General features: G+C 40.3%; 1 protein-coding gene across 1 annotated transcript in view; it reads right to left on the reverse strand.

Moving 5' to 3' along the window:
- Positions 1-14,181, reverse strand: part of SPAG17 (sperm associated antigen 17) — a 324,904-nt gene that overhangs the window by 80,335 nt on the left and 230,388 nt on the right. The window contains 5 exon segments of the mRNA XM_006861302.1: positions 324-502; positions 5,589-5,706; positions 6,813-6,991; positions 10,817-10,930; positions 13,706-13,864. Of these exon segments, the coding sequence (XP_006861364.1) occupies positions 324-502; positions 5,589-5,706; positions 6,813-6,991; positions 10,817-10,930; positions 13,706-13,864 (749 nt within the window).

Consider the following 14,181-nt stretch of genomic DNA (forward strand, 5'->3'; position numbering starts at 1 on the left):
CCGCAATCACGGTATTCTTCCTTTGGCATTTTAAAGTGTCACTCCATTTTCAAGGGCACTATTCCTCTTCCCCACTAGTTTTGTCACTTACCCATATGCCTGTGTTTTAGTCTGTAGTGGTAGCGGTGGTTATGTGCCATGGAGTCAGTTCTGACTCATAGCAACCCTGTACAAGGTTTCCGGGAGCAGAAAGCCTCATCTTTCTTCCACGGAACAGCTGGTAATTTCAAACTACTGACCTTGCGGTTCACAGCCTGATTTGTAACCATTATGCTACTTAGTCTGCAGTAGAGCAGAGTAATTTATACAACATATTCTTTTACCTGTGTAGAGCCATCCAACAGGTATTTGACAACAGTGCCTTGACAGGTGATAACTCTCGAGGCCTCCTGCTCCACCGGTGACATCACTGTCTTATAGAACTCTGAGTGCTTCAGCCTCTGCGGGTAGCTCTGTCGGATCATTATGTCCCAAGATGGTTCCTCATCCCTGACATATTGATCTTAAAAAAATAAAATAAAGCCTTACTGTAAAGTGGCCAATACACTGGAGCTGGGGGTTCATCTTCATGTTTTAATTATTTTCATTCTTTTGTCTGGATCTATAATAATGGTACCATTTCCTTATCCTGGCAGTTGACCAAGAGTATAGGTCTTTTGATGACCTTGTCACATTCAGATATAGGAAATAAAGGGCACCTACAAGCCTACAAGTCCTGGAATAGTGCTGTGGGATAAGCACCGGGCTGATAGCTGCAAGGTTATGGTTCAAACCCACCATCTGCTCCTTGGAAAACCTACACAGGGTTGCTATGAGTTGGAACCGACTTGATGGCACTTAACAACACCAATCACAAGTACATAATGAACAAGTCACCCTCTCTAATATGTCTCTCTCTCCAATAAGACTGGGACAAAATTATGAAAGAAGCAGAGTTTGCTGTTGAAAGTTCCCTCATCGATCCCTTTGAGTCTTCTGAACCCCTGTGTTCCCAGTGCTCCTTTGGATTCTCTCGGTTGCTAAGAGCCCATGGGAAGTCACTCACACTTGGGCTGCTTTTCCTGGACAGTTCATCTTCTTTCAAGTTCACATAATCCTCTCAACTTTAACCCAAATCACTACATCTCTGTTTTTAACTGGCAAACAAGGAAAACACACTTAATATACTCTTTCAAAATTAATAATTGAGAATTTCTGGCACATAGTAGCTACTCAGTATTTGCTGAATAATTTCCTCTTCTCAGTTTATAAGTTACTTTTGTGGGGCTCTCTAGTCTTAATGCTAAAACAATTAGCATATAATGGTGGCATTTCAAGTGCTGGAAAAAAAAATTTGGAATGAGGGTCCTTCATGGTACCTTTCAAATTACAACAGTACTAACAGCAACACAGTTATATACAGTCATTGAGATAACTCTATATGTTAAATGCTTTATATATATTTATATATAGATATGGAGTCCTGGTGTGGTGCTGTGGGTTAATGCGCCAGACTGCAAAGCCGTTTGAACTGCAAGGTCGGCAGTTCAAGTTCACCAGCTGTTCCTCAGGAAACCCTATACAGGGTTGCTATGGGTTGGAACCGACTCGACGGCACTTCACAACAACAACAACATATATGGATAGATACATGTAGACTCTGGTGTGGCGCTGTAGGATCAGCACTGGACTGTGAACCACAAGATCAGCAGTTCAGACTCACCAGTTGCTCCTAGGAAACCCAATACAGGGTCACTATGAGTCAGAATTGACTCGACGGCACTTCCCAACAACATATCTATAGCTAGATAGATAGATAGATAAGTTATGCAGTCTACCTCGGGAATTCTATATAAACACTGGCACTTTCCAGAGTGTACAGATGAAGAAATGGAAGCATGGAGGTGGTAGGACTTTCACAAGGTTACATAGCCAGTATGTGGCAAAGCTGGGATTTGAACCCAATCTCTTTTCTAACCATTATCTTATACTGGAAGAATAACCACATCTATCACAACCAAGAAAAAAAAAAAAAAGGCCAACATTTGAATAACAAGTTCCAAGGTAGAAAATATTTTCTCAGTTAATACTGTTTAGTAGATATTGTTATTGTATAAATGAACAAATTCAAGTGGATATGGATTATGACTTGCCCGTGGTCACTCAGGAGGCCTGGTGACCAGCCACTCCTTAGAAACCCTATACAGGATTGCTGTGAGTTGGACCTGACTCGATGGCTCACAATAACAGTAACAACAAGGTCACCCAGGTCACCCAGGACCCAGGGAGTTACCATATAACTTTCTCTCCAGAGCAGAGCCCAATGAAGTCATTGCTTCTTTGTCAGTTGAATTATAATTATGTTCAGATTTGAATTGTTGTTGTCGTTAAGTGCTGTTGAGTCGGTTCTGACTCATTGCGACCCCGTATAGAGTTTCAAAGGAGTGGTTGGTGAGCTTGAACCTCTGACCTTGCGGTTGAAACCAACCTTGCAGTCCAGCACATTAACCCGTAGCTCCATACCAGGATATTATTCACACATAGAAGATTTTAAAAAGATTATGTTCTAAGAATATAATTATTAACCACATTACCTACCCTGACAGAATGATGAAAACATAGGGTAGACGAAGAAACTAATGGAAAAGACAAATGGAAAGGTCTTAAGTTGTGGTTTGGTAACAAGGTCAAGAAAATCAAATCAACAAAAAGCAAACAAACAAACATATCCTTGAATGTGAAAACGATCTCCTTCTCAATATACTTGGTGTTGTTGTTGTTGTTGTTGTTGTGAAGTGCTGTCGAGTTGGTTCTGACGCATAGCAACCCTGTATAGGGTTTCCTAGGAGCAGCTGGTGAGCTTGAACTGCCAACATCACAGTTCAAACGGCTTTGCAGTCTGGTGCATTAACCCACAGCGCCACACCAGAACTCCCATATAATTTAATATTGTTGTTGTTGTTGTTAAGTGCCGTTGAGTTGGTTCCAACCCATAGCGACCTTGTACCGGGTTTCCGAGGCTGTAAATCTTTACTGGAGCAGAAAGCCTCATCTTTCTCCCATGGAGCGGCTGGTAGTTTCGAATTGCTGACCTTAAGGTTTGCAGCCTGATTCATAACCACTATGTTACCAGAGCTCCTTATATAGTTTAATGGGTGCCATGAATTGAATTGTGTCCCCTCCAAATGTCAGCTTCACTGGCCATGATTCTCAGTGGTTTGACAGTTATGTAATGATGTCATGTGACAGTTATATGATGATCCCTGTGATATGATACAAAGTGCAAACCCAATAAGATTAAGAGTGGGCTGCAATAGCCTTAATTTCATCATCGATCTGATTCCAGGGAAAACACTTTACATAGGATCAGGACCTGCATCGCCTTTATAAGAGTGGAAAGGAGAGAGAAATGAACAGAGGAGGAAAGACCTACCACCACCGAGGAAGAAGAGCTGAGACTGGAGTGTATTCTTTGCACCTAGGGTCCCTGCACTATAAAGCTCCTGGTGGTAGTGGTGGTGGTGGTGGTGATGTGCCGTAGAGTCATTTCCAACTCATAGCGACCCTGTATAGGGTTTCTGAGACTGTAAATCTTTAAAGGAGCAGAAAGTCTCATCTTTCTCCCACGGAATAGCTGGTGGTTTCAAACTGCTGATTGTGAGGTTTGCAGCCCGATTCGTAATCACTACACTACCAGAGCTTCTTAAGACACATGGAGATCTCCAAAGAATGTTGGGCCTACAGAGGCTGAAACGAGACAAGGACCTTTATCCAGAATAGGCAATCTAAATTTGGATTTGTAATTTCCTACACTTTAAAAGGAGTCCTGGTGTGGCGCTGTGGGTTAATGCGCCAGACTGCAAAGCCATTTGAATAGCAAGGTTGGCGGTTCAAGCTCACCAGCCACTTCTCAGAAACCCTATACAGGGTTGTTATGGGTCGGGATCAACTCGACGGCACTTAACAACAACAAACTTTAAAAGGCAGGAGAAAGTTGAGGCTTTCTGCTCCCATAAAAATTTACAGCCTCGGAAACCCTGTGCAGGGTTGCTATGAGTGGGAACCAACTCCACAGCACATAACCACCACCAAACTTTAAGAGGATAAATTTCTGTATGTGAAAGGCATCACTTGTATTTCTGTTATAGTAGCACTAGATAACTAAGACAGTAGGTTGTTGTTGTTAAGCGCCGTTGAGTCATTTCCAACTCACAGTGACCCTGTATAGGTTTTCCGAGGAGCAGCTGGTGAACATGAACCACTGACCTTGTGGTTCAAACCAACCTTGCAATCCAGTGCATTAACCCACAGTGCCACACCAGGACTCTAGACAACAGGTTAGGATTGAGGAAATGGTGGTTCAGAGGTAGAATTCTCACCTCCCATGAGGAGTCATAGGTTCAATTCCTGGCTAATGCACTATAGCCCAGCCACCAGCCATCTGTCAGTGGAGGCTTGCATGTTGCTATGATGGTGGGACAGTTTCAATGGAGTATCCACAAGACAATTTAAGAAGAAAGACCTGGAGGTTTACTTTTGAAATCCAACCGATAGAAATTCTGACTCAAAGCAATTGGATCTTAGGGATGGCGCAGGACTGGGTGGTGTTCTGGCTTGTTTTGCACAGAGTTGCCATGAATCAGGGGGTCTTTAAGACAGCTAACAAAGACAATACGTTAGGAGCCATATGCAGAATCAATAGAAAGTTATATAATTACATCTGGAGATGAAGGCTGATTTTGCTTTTCTTCATCCATTTAACTTGCACTTATCTATATGTAAGGAGTCCTAGTGGTGCTGTGAGTTAGGCCCTGGGCTGCCAACTGCAAAGTCAGTGGTTCAAACCAACCAGTCACTCTGAGGGAGAAAGATGAGGCTTTCTGTTCCCATAAAGATTTACAGTCTCAAAAACTCTATCCAGGGTCACTATGAGTCAGAATTGGCTCAATGGCAGTGAAGCTTTTTCCCAGTCTATACTTTGTGCTCACTGCCCTTTATTTTGATCAGATATATAAAGTGCAGTGCCTTTGGCTCTTGTAGAGTCAGGAAGACAGGGCTACATGGTAGTTGTTAAGAACACTGGGTTTACCATCACTGAACCAGTAATGGCATCTTCGTTTTGCCACTGAGAAGCTGGGTGACCTTGGACAAGTGCCTGAACATCCTAATCTCAAATTCTTTATTTTGTGTATCAGTCATTAATACTTAACTTATAGCACTTGTATTTTGTTATGCTTTCTTGTTTTTGTTTGTTTTTAATGACGTGGAGTCCTGGCGTCCACAATTAGTGCTGGACTGGTAGCTAGCCATAGTGTCAGAGATTCAAACTCACCAGCCGTTCCTCAGAAACCCTATACAGGGTTTCTGTGAGTCAAAACCAATTCCACGGCACTTAACAATAACAGTTAAGTACTTGCAAGAGTGCCTGGAATATAATAACTCAAAACATGATAATTATTTTAAAAGAATCTTATTGTTCATTAAGTGACCTTATTATTATCAACCACAATTATGTTTAACTGATAAGAAAATATACATATTTTCATGGCGATTTTACTGTTTTCTATATTTTTGTCCTGCTTCTCCACTCCACGCCAGCTACCACTTACCTGCAGATTCTTGCCCAGTGAAGGTCAATAGGAGTCCACTGGGACAAGACACATTTAGGCTTTGAAAGGTGGGAACATAGGGCATCTCTTGCACAACAGGTTCTGGCTCTACTTCTTCCTGTAGAATAAACAGGTTAGCATGTGAATAATTGCTTGTTGTTTTCCAAAAGAGTTCTTGATTTAGTTGACTGACCGCTTGCTCAGTGTTTAGGATGTAATTTACCCAGGGTAGTTATAGAATCTCCCTTCCAGTTGTTATCATCTCAAGCTAAATGTAGCGCTAAAAGTAAGTAATGGTGGAAACAGAACCAACCAAATGCTAAGAATAACCAAGAACCAGGACAGAAAAGTGGTTGAATTTGTCCTTCTGAGCTTAGAATGAATAACCAAGAAACAGTTTCCTGGGTCGGGAATCCAACTTCTGCATCCAAATCGCTTCTGGTCTATTCAAAGTTGAAACTAGGAAGAATGTTAATGTATTTGCACAATAAAATGCACAAACATAATTAAAATGCACTATAATAGCACTCTGTGGGTTAATGCGCTAGACTGCAAAGTTGGTTTGAACTGCAAGGTCAGAGGTTCAAGCTCACCAGCTGCTCCTTGGAAACCCTATACAGGGTGGTTATGGGTTGGAACTGACTCAACGGCACTTAACAACAACAACAGCAAGTAATAGTACTATTGACATAATACCAATTACCTCATAAGCATGCAAAAGTTGGAGAGTTAATATGGAAGACCCTAGAAGAACTGATACATTTGAGTTCTGGTGTTGGAAGTGAATATTCAAAGTACCATGGACTGCCAAAAGAACAACCAGATCTGTATTGGAAAAAGTACAGCCATAGTGCTCCTTGGAAGCCAGGATGGTCAGACTTCATCATTCATATTTCAGACATATTAACAGAAGGGACCAGTCACTGGAGGAGGATATCATGTTTGGTAAAATGGAGGGCCAGAGAAAATGAGGAAGAGCCCCAACGAAATGAATTGGCACAGTGGCGGCCGTAGTGGGCTCAGGCCTAGCAACAATTGTGAGGTTGGCGAAGGACTGGACAGTGTTTCATTCTGTTGTGCATAGGGGCTCCATGAGTCGGTACCAATTCAATGGCACCAAACAACAACAACAACAACAGTAACATTGATGTGATAATCCAAGATTTTAAAAGAGTTAACACTGATGACGAAACAGTTGGGAAATCCATGGCAGGGTTCATCTACCTTTTTCTCTTCTTCTTTTGGGTGTTCCTCTTCTTTAAGGGAGTTTTTGGGCTTCTCTTTGCCTTTTGCTTTCACTCCTTTTGCTTTCCCTTGAGGAATAGTCACTACAACAGGGATCGTTGTTGGAGTAAGTACTGAAGGAATATTCAACATTGCTTCCAAATTAGGATCCTTTTCCTCTGCCAACAGAAGAAGGGAAAACAAGTAAGTGAAACATTCATATTTGACATGTTTGTTGACCAAGATTTACCTTATAAAAATACATCTAAGTTAGCAATACTTTTTACCTTGCTAAATCTAATTTTATTATCAGCTGAATTTGAAAAAGTATATAGAAAGACTATACTGAGAAAACATAGAGTACTTAATACTTTGATATGCTTGATTGGGTCATTATTAACATGTTCTTGCCTCTCCATCTGGATTGGAAATTCTTGAATAATAGGTCAGTAAACACTAAGTACTACTTTGGGAAATATTTGTTGAGGGACTTTTATACTTAGCTGTAGTCAGTTTCTTACTCTTGGAGACCCCATGAGTGACAGAGTAAAACAGCCCTATAGTGTTTTCTTAGTTGTAATCTTTACAGAAACAGTTCACCTGACCTTTCTTCTGTGGAACTGGTGGTAGGTTAGCTGGTGGGTAGGTTAGCAGCCCATTCAAACCACTTCTGCCACTCAGCCATCTTTACCTGTTAGGTGATGTCAAGTCAATTCCGACTCATAGCTGCCCAGACACAACAGAACAAAACAATGCTTGATCCTGCACCTTTCTTGATGACTCAATGTATAAAAAAACGATTACAATAAAACCCTTGGACCCAGGACCTGAGAATGCTAGATTCTAACATATAACATTCCAAAAGACATCAGCCTTGATGAAGAACTGGACTCAGCTAGAGCTGGCGTCTCTTCTCTTGAGTGAGAGATAAAACTCACTGTTGCCATAGGAACTAGTGTTGCAAAAAAACTCAAAAGCTTATTTTGTTTTTCTCATAGGTCAAAATATTCCTCCCTGTCCTTGGAAATGGAATGTGTAGATGTGACTCTTAGCTTTTACAAAACATATATAAACTCTGTGTTAAGTCAAACATATTGAAAGAGGCCATTTAAGGAGTGCTGAAACTGCCCGTTTTCCCATGTATGCATAAGTGAATAAACTCTTTCCAGTCTCTTCTCTTGGTGGGTGTGGCTGAATTGGCTTTGCATTCCATTGGGCATGACCCAGCTTTCTGGTAACATCCTCAAAATTCTTCCTTTGTTTGAGCTCATCGCTGCAGTCAATGTGTCAATCCATCTTTTTGAGGGTCTTCCTTTTTTTTGCTGACCTTCTACTTTACCAAGCATGATGTTAGTTATAAAGGCATAATTTTGCTTCAGGAAAGCAAAGAGGTAAGAATGATGGTAGCAAAAAGTTTGTGTAAGGATTGTCGTGAAAGATAGGGTGAACCAGATTTCTGAGAACTTGAGTGCCAGGAAATTTGATAAGCAATGTGTGTGTGACACATTCCTAGGAGAAAGCAGACACAAAGTAGTGCACTGAGATGTGATCCTGTTTCTTTGTGTTTTTACCTATTTCATGGATGCAAATTATCCATTTCCAGGTCAGAAGAATATTGAATTATCTTTAGCTGTGTCTACCTAATTCCCACAAACACCAAGTCCATTGTTATTGAGTTGATTCTGACTCACAGCGACCCTTTAGGACAAAATAGAACTGCCCTGTAGGGTTTTCAAGTCTGTAAGCCTTAGTGTGGGACTGTAGGGTAAGCATTACTGAATATAAACATTTTCAGATATAGTTCTTATAGCCCGAGATTGGGGATATAAATGGAACGATCGCGTATAAAGATCACATATAAATTTAAGGATTGAATCAAAAATAAGGAAATCATTTAGAAAGGTGTAGCAATATTGTTGCCAGAGAGTAAGGTGTAAATGTCGGAATCTAAAATTGTGGTAGTCTGCTCAGAGAAGGTAGAATTTCTGTTACTGTTCACTCTAATGGATTTTAATAAGCAATATTTAGACACCAAAAGATTTCTCCAATTGTTACTTTAAAACAAACCAATTACGTAATTCAATTACATTTGAATTATGGTGTTTGCAAAGAATATTAAATATACTACAGACTGCCAGAAGAATAAACAATTTTCTCTTGGACTATGTACTACCAAATAGTTCATAGACACAAGGATGGTAAGACTTCATCTCTCACTCTTTGGACATGTTGTCAGGAGCGACCAATCCCTGGAGAAGGACATCATGCTTGGTAAAGTAGAACTGGTAAGTGAAAAAGAGGAAGATTCCTAACAAGATGGATTGAAGCAGTGATTGCAATAATAGTTTCAAACAAGAGGATGGTGTAGGACCGGGCAATGTTTGATTTTATTGTGCCTGAGCACTGTCAGCTAGCACTGACCTGGTAGCATTTAACAAGAGTAGCAACATTCCAATTATCTTTGTTAACTAGCCCAAAAGTTTAAGTCTGTTTGTTGGTGCCAAAGAAAGCATGATTTGCCAAGGAAACTTCTTGGTTTTCTACAAACTAATATTTTTATGAATCCTTTGATTATAAAACTACTCAGTGCCTTTCAGGACATTAGTCTTACAGGAGCCATTCATTGGGCATCATGAATTTTTCTAACCTACTTCCAATAGCTCTGGTAGCATAGTGGTTACGAATCAGGCTGCTAACTTCAAGGTCGGCAGTTTGAAACTACCAGCGGTTCCGTGGGAGAAAGATGAGGCATTCTGCTCACATAAAGATTTACAGCCTCAGAAACCCTGTGCAGGGTCACTATGAGTCGGAACCGACTCCACGGTACTTAACAACAACATATTTACATATAAGATCACACATATATAATAAATGATGTTTATGCTTCAAAGCATTAATTTTTATGATATACTTTATATTTACACATACATATATGCAGTTGTCCATCAGTAAAGTGGGGAATTGGTTTCAGTACCAACCTCTATCCCTCCCTCTTCACAGATCCCTACACATATACCTCCTTTATACATTAAATCATCTCTAGATTACTTACAAGACATAATACAATGTACCTGCTATGTAAATAGCACTTCATGCTTGCTCTTAGCCTTTGAGGGGTTGCTTTTACCATGTAATTGCTTTTTAGGAGCCCTCCTTAGTCTCCAGCCCCTAGTCCCTAGTCCCCAACCCCCAAATATTTTAAATCCACAAGTGGTTGAACATGAGGCTGCAGAAACCATGGATATGGAGGGTTGATTAAAGGTATATCACCACCCTCTCTCCACACACACACACACACACACACACACACACACACATCTTAAACCCCAAATTGTAGGAAAAAGTAGGTGGTAGTGGATATGTGCTGTGGAGTCAGTTCCAACTCATAGAGACCCTGTATAGAGCTCTGGTAGTGTAGTGGTTACGAATCGGGCTGCGAACCACAAGGTCAGCAGTTTGAAACTACCAGCTGTTCCGCGGGAGAAAGATGAGGCTTTCTGCTCCCGTAAAGATTTACAGCCTCTGAAACCCTGTACAGGGTCACTTTGAGTTGGAATCAACTCCACGGCACATAACAACAACAATAGGGTTTCTGAGACTGTAAATCTTTACGGGACTAGAAAGCCTCATACTTTCTCTTGCGGAATGGCTGCTAGTTTTGAACTGCTGACCTTGAGGTTATGAGCCCGACTTGTAACCACTACGCTACCAGAACACCTTAGGAAAAGCTATTGTTGTTGTGAAATGCCGTCGAGTCGGTTCTGACCCATAACGACCCTGTATAGGGATTCCGAGGAGCAGCTGGTGAGCTTGAACTGCTGACCTTACAGTTCAAACGGCTTTGCAGTCTGGCACATTAACCCACAGCGCCACACCAGGACTCCTAGGAAAAGCTATAAGGGGCATTAAATCAGAACATGTTAATCAATAACTGAGCAGCAGATTGTGAATGGGCAGGCACCCCTGGCCAGGGAACTTATCCTTTTTTGTTGTGTTGATTTCACCTGGAGCCATTCCACTGGATCCATAGTAACTTATCGAGAGGCAGATTCCATTTTCCAAGGTGGCAGAAAAAGATCCAAACTTGCTTATAGCTTTTTCCTTGACATTGAATTCTTCTAAAATAAAAAAAAAAATTAAACCAATTCCATATTAAATTCCATAGTCAAAATAAAAATAAGCAAAACTCAGCGTGAAGACCAGGAATGGCAATCTTAGTTGATTTATTGTAATCAATTTAAAAACAATTAGTTTAAACTTTATATGATCAGGGCTGTCAGAGGGAACACAGGTGACTCTTGAAAGGATTTTGGTGAAAGTGAGGACTCCTGGTGTGGCACTGTAGGATAAGCATTGGACTGCAAACAACAAGGTCGGCAATTCAAACCCACCAACTGCTCCTCGGAAACCCTGTACAGGATTGCTAGGAGTCAGAACCCACTCAACAACATTTAACAACAACAGTGAAACTGAAGAGAGGAAATAAACTGGCTGATGTCATAACTATATGCAGACTATGTTGTTGTTAAGTGCCGTCGAGTCAGTTCCGACCCATAGCGACCCTGTATAGGGTTTCCAAGGAGCAGCTGGTGAGCTTGAACTGCCCACTTTGCAGTTCAAATGGCTTTACAGTCTGGCTACCTATAACAAACTGTCCATATGAATTCTAAAGTGAAAACCAGCAATTCTGTTTCAATTTCCCCATATTTAAAAATGCATTCTAAGATCCCCAACACTGAAGATCTCTTTCATTTAAAATCATATTTTAAAATGATTTTAGTTAAATATAATTTAAAAGAAAAATCTGCTTAAGCATACATTCTAAAGGTGCATGTTTTTCCACTTCACCATTTCCTCTATTATCATAGAAATCACGATGGGTTAATACTATGTTAAAATATTCTGATCCACAAAGAGATCATTTTGGATGTGAAAATACAAATGACCAATTGAACAAAAGATAATAACTTAGTGTTAATCAGGGTGCAGGGGAATGTTGTTAGTTGCAGACCAGTCAGCCCCTAAGTCCTGGCAACCTCAGATTAGCAGCCAGATTCGTAACCACTATTAGGGCTGCGAGCCGCAAGGTCAGCAGTTCGAAACTACCAGCAGTTCTGCAGGAGAAAGATGACGCGGTCTGCTCCCATAAAGATTTACAGCCTCGGAAACCCTTTGCAGGGTCACTATGAGTTGAAACCAACTTGACAGCACTTAACAATAACACACACACACACACACACATATACATATATATATGAAAATCACCTAAATATGCAAAAGCATGAAAGTGATTCAATTACACTATGATGTACATATATGTCAATGAAATATGAAGCCAGTAAAAAAGATTGTTTTCAAAGAATAATAGAGAAATGTTCATGATGATAAAGTAAAAGAAAAATACACTAAGGCAACTGTTATTACTGAGATGACAGAATTATGAGCAAATGTTACCTTCTTTAAATATTTCTATATTTTCTCAATTTTGAATAATAGTTTGATATTTCTATATCAGATAAAACAATTAAAATTTCACCTTGCAAAAGTTCTTGGGTACCTTCATACTTGGTTTTGGGAAACATTATTACTAACTAAACTTGTAAGTATGATTTAGTTTCTAATCTTATCGCTAATGTTCAGTCCCAAATGTTTTATTAGTTAACTAATCTCTTTTTGTGTATATGACTCACACCACATTTGGCAGGAACCAATTAATTTGCCCAGGTGTTATTTCCTGGAGATGTTAAATTGTGTTACTAGGAAGCTTCCTGAGTTTATCAGCAGAACACCCACAGGCAGCTCACCATCGAGCAGGTGGTGGTGGTAGTTGATTATTTGCCGTGGAGTTGGTTCTGACTCACAGCGACCCTGTACAGGGTTTCTGAGGCTGTAAATCTTCATGGGAGCAGAAAGCCTCATCTTTCTCCCATGGAACTGCTGGTGCTTTCGAACTGCTGACCTTAAGGTTAGCAGCTTGATTCATAACCACTACACTAGACACGCTTATTTTCCCTTGTCCTTGCAACCTAGGAAACAGTGCTACACAGAGAACATAGTAATCAAAAGAGCACAGAAAGAAACCTCCTAATTGGCAAAGAATATTGGGATAAAGTTAAACCTTTAGCTGTTGTTGTTGTGTTCTGTCGAGTCAGTTCCTACTCGCAGCAACCCTGTGTTGGGTTTCTGAGAGTGGCTGGTGGGTTTGAACTGCTGACCTTATGGTTACCAGTCCAAAGCTTATTCCTACAGCACCTTCAGTCGGAATCAATTACTGGATACTTGAGTCCTAAACAGAGTTTCTGGGTGTTGCAAACAGCTACTAATCAAAAGATTGAAGTTCGAGTCCATCCAGAGGTATCTTGGAAGAAAGACCCAGCGGCGTACTTCTGGAAAGCCAGCCACTGACAACTCTACTGAACACAATTTTACTCTGACACATACACACATTAAATAAATTATTGTATATATTATATACATGCACATACAACACATATCTACATACATGGGGTTGCCATGAGTTGGAATCTACTTGACAACTACTGGTTTGGAGTCCTGCAGACTGAATGTGGTACATGTGTGTAAATTCAAATTAAGATCAAAATGGAAACTACAACTTAATATAGCTTAGACTCTGCATGTCACCTGGAATCAAGAGTTGAATGCTCTGTAGGAGCAAAGCCAATTGGACTGGCCAGTATAGACTGGGCTGAGGTACACGCTTCATTAGAAAAAATGGATATTAGAAGAATGGCATAATATCTCAGTTACCACTTAGAAAGCTTCCTTAAGCTAAGCTTTGCACACTCTTCATTGGTGTTCCTACCACGTGGATGGGTTTGCTGGCACAATAGTTAAGTATTATGGTACACTATTAACAAGATGCAATGGCTTACCTATTTCATACTTTGGCTCATCATTTTTTTCGTCTTTTGCTTCTTCTAAAAAACAATCCTTTTCTTTATTTTCATTTTTCACAATTGCTTTAGGGTCTTTTAAGTGAATCATAAAACTGTGCTTGTCTTTTTTAACTTTCACTTTGATAAAGGTTGGTCCTAGGGAATGATCATGGAATAGAAAACAGACTGAACATGATATCAAATTAAGCTGCTTGATAAGAGGTTTAAATAGTATAGCATAGAATTCAAACCACGTAGTACAAATACCCTACCACTCATCTGTCAGTTTGTCATACTAAGGTAGCTTGTGTGTTGTTGTGATTCTGGAAGCTATGTCACTGGTATTTTAAATACCAGAAGGATCACCCAATGGCAGACAGGTTTCAGATGAGCTTCCAGGTGAGGACAGACTAGGAAGGAGAAGAGATAGACAATTTCCAAATATTTAACCACTGAAAATCTTATGAATAGCA

This window comes from Chrysochloris asiatica, unplaced genomic scaffold, assembly GCF_000296735.1.
Source record: "Chrysochloris asiatica unplaced genomic scaffold, ChrAsi1.0 scaffold00042, whole genome shotgun sequence".
In the NCBI taxonomy this organism is placed as follows: domain Eukaryota; kingdom Metazoa; phylum Chordata; class Mammalia; order Afrosoricida; family Chrysochloridae; genus Chrysochloris; species Chrysochloris asiatica.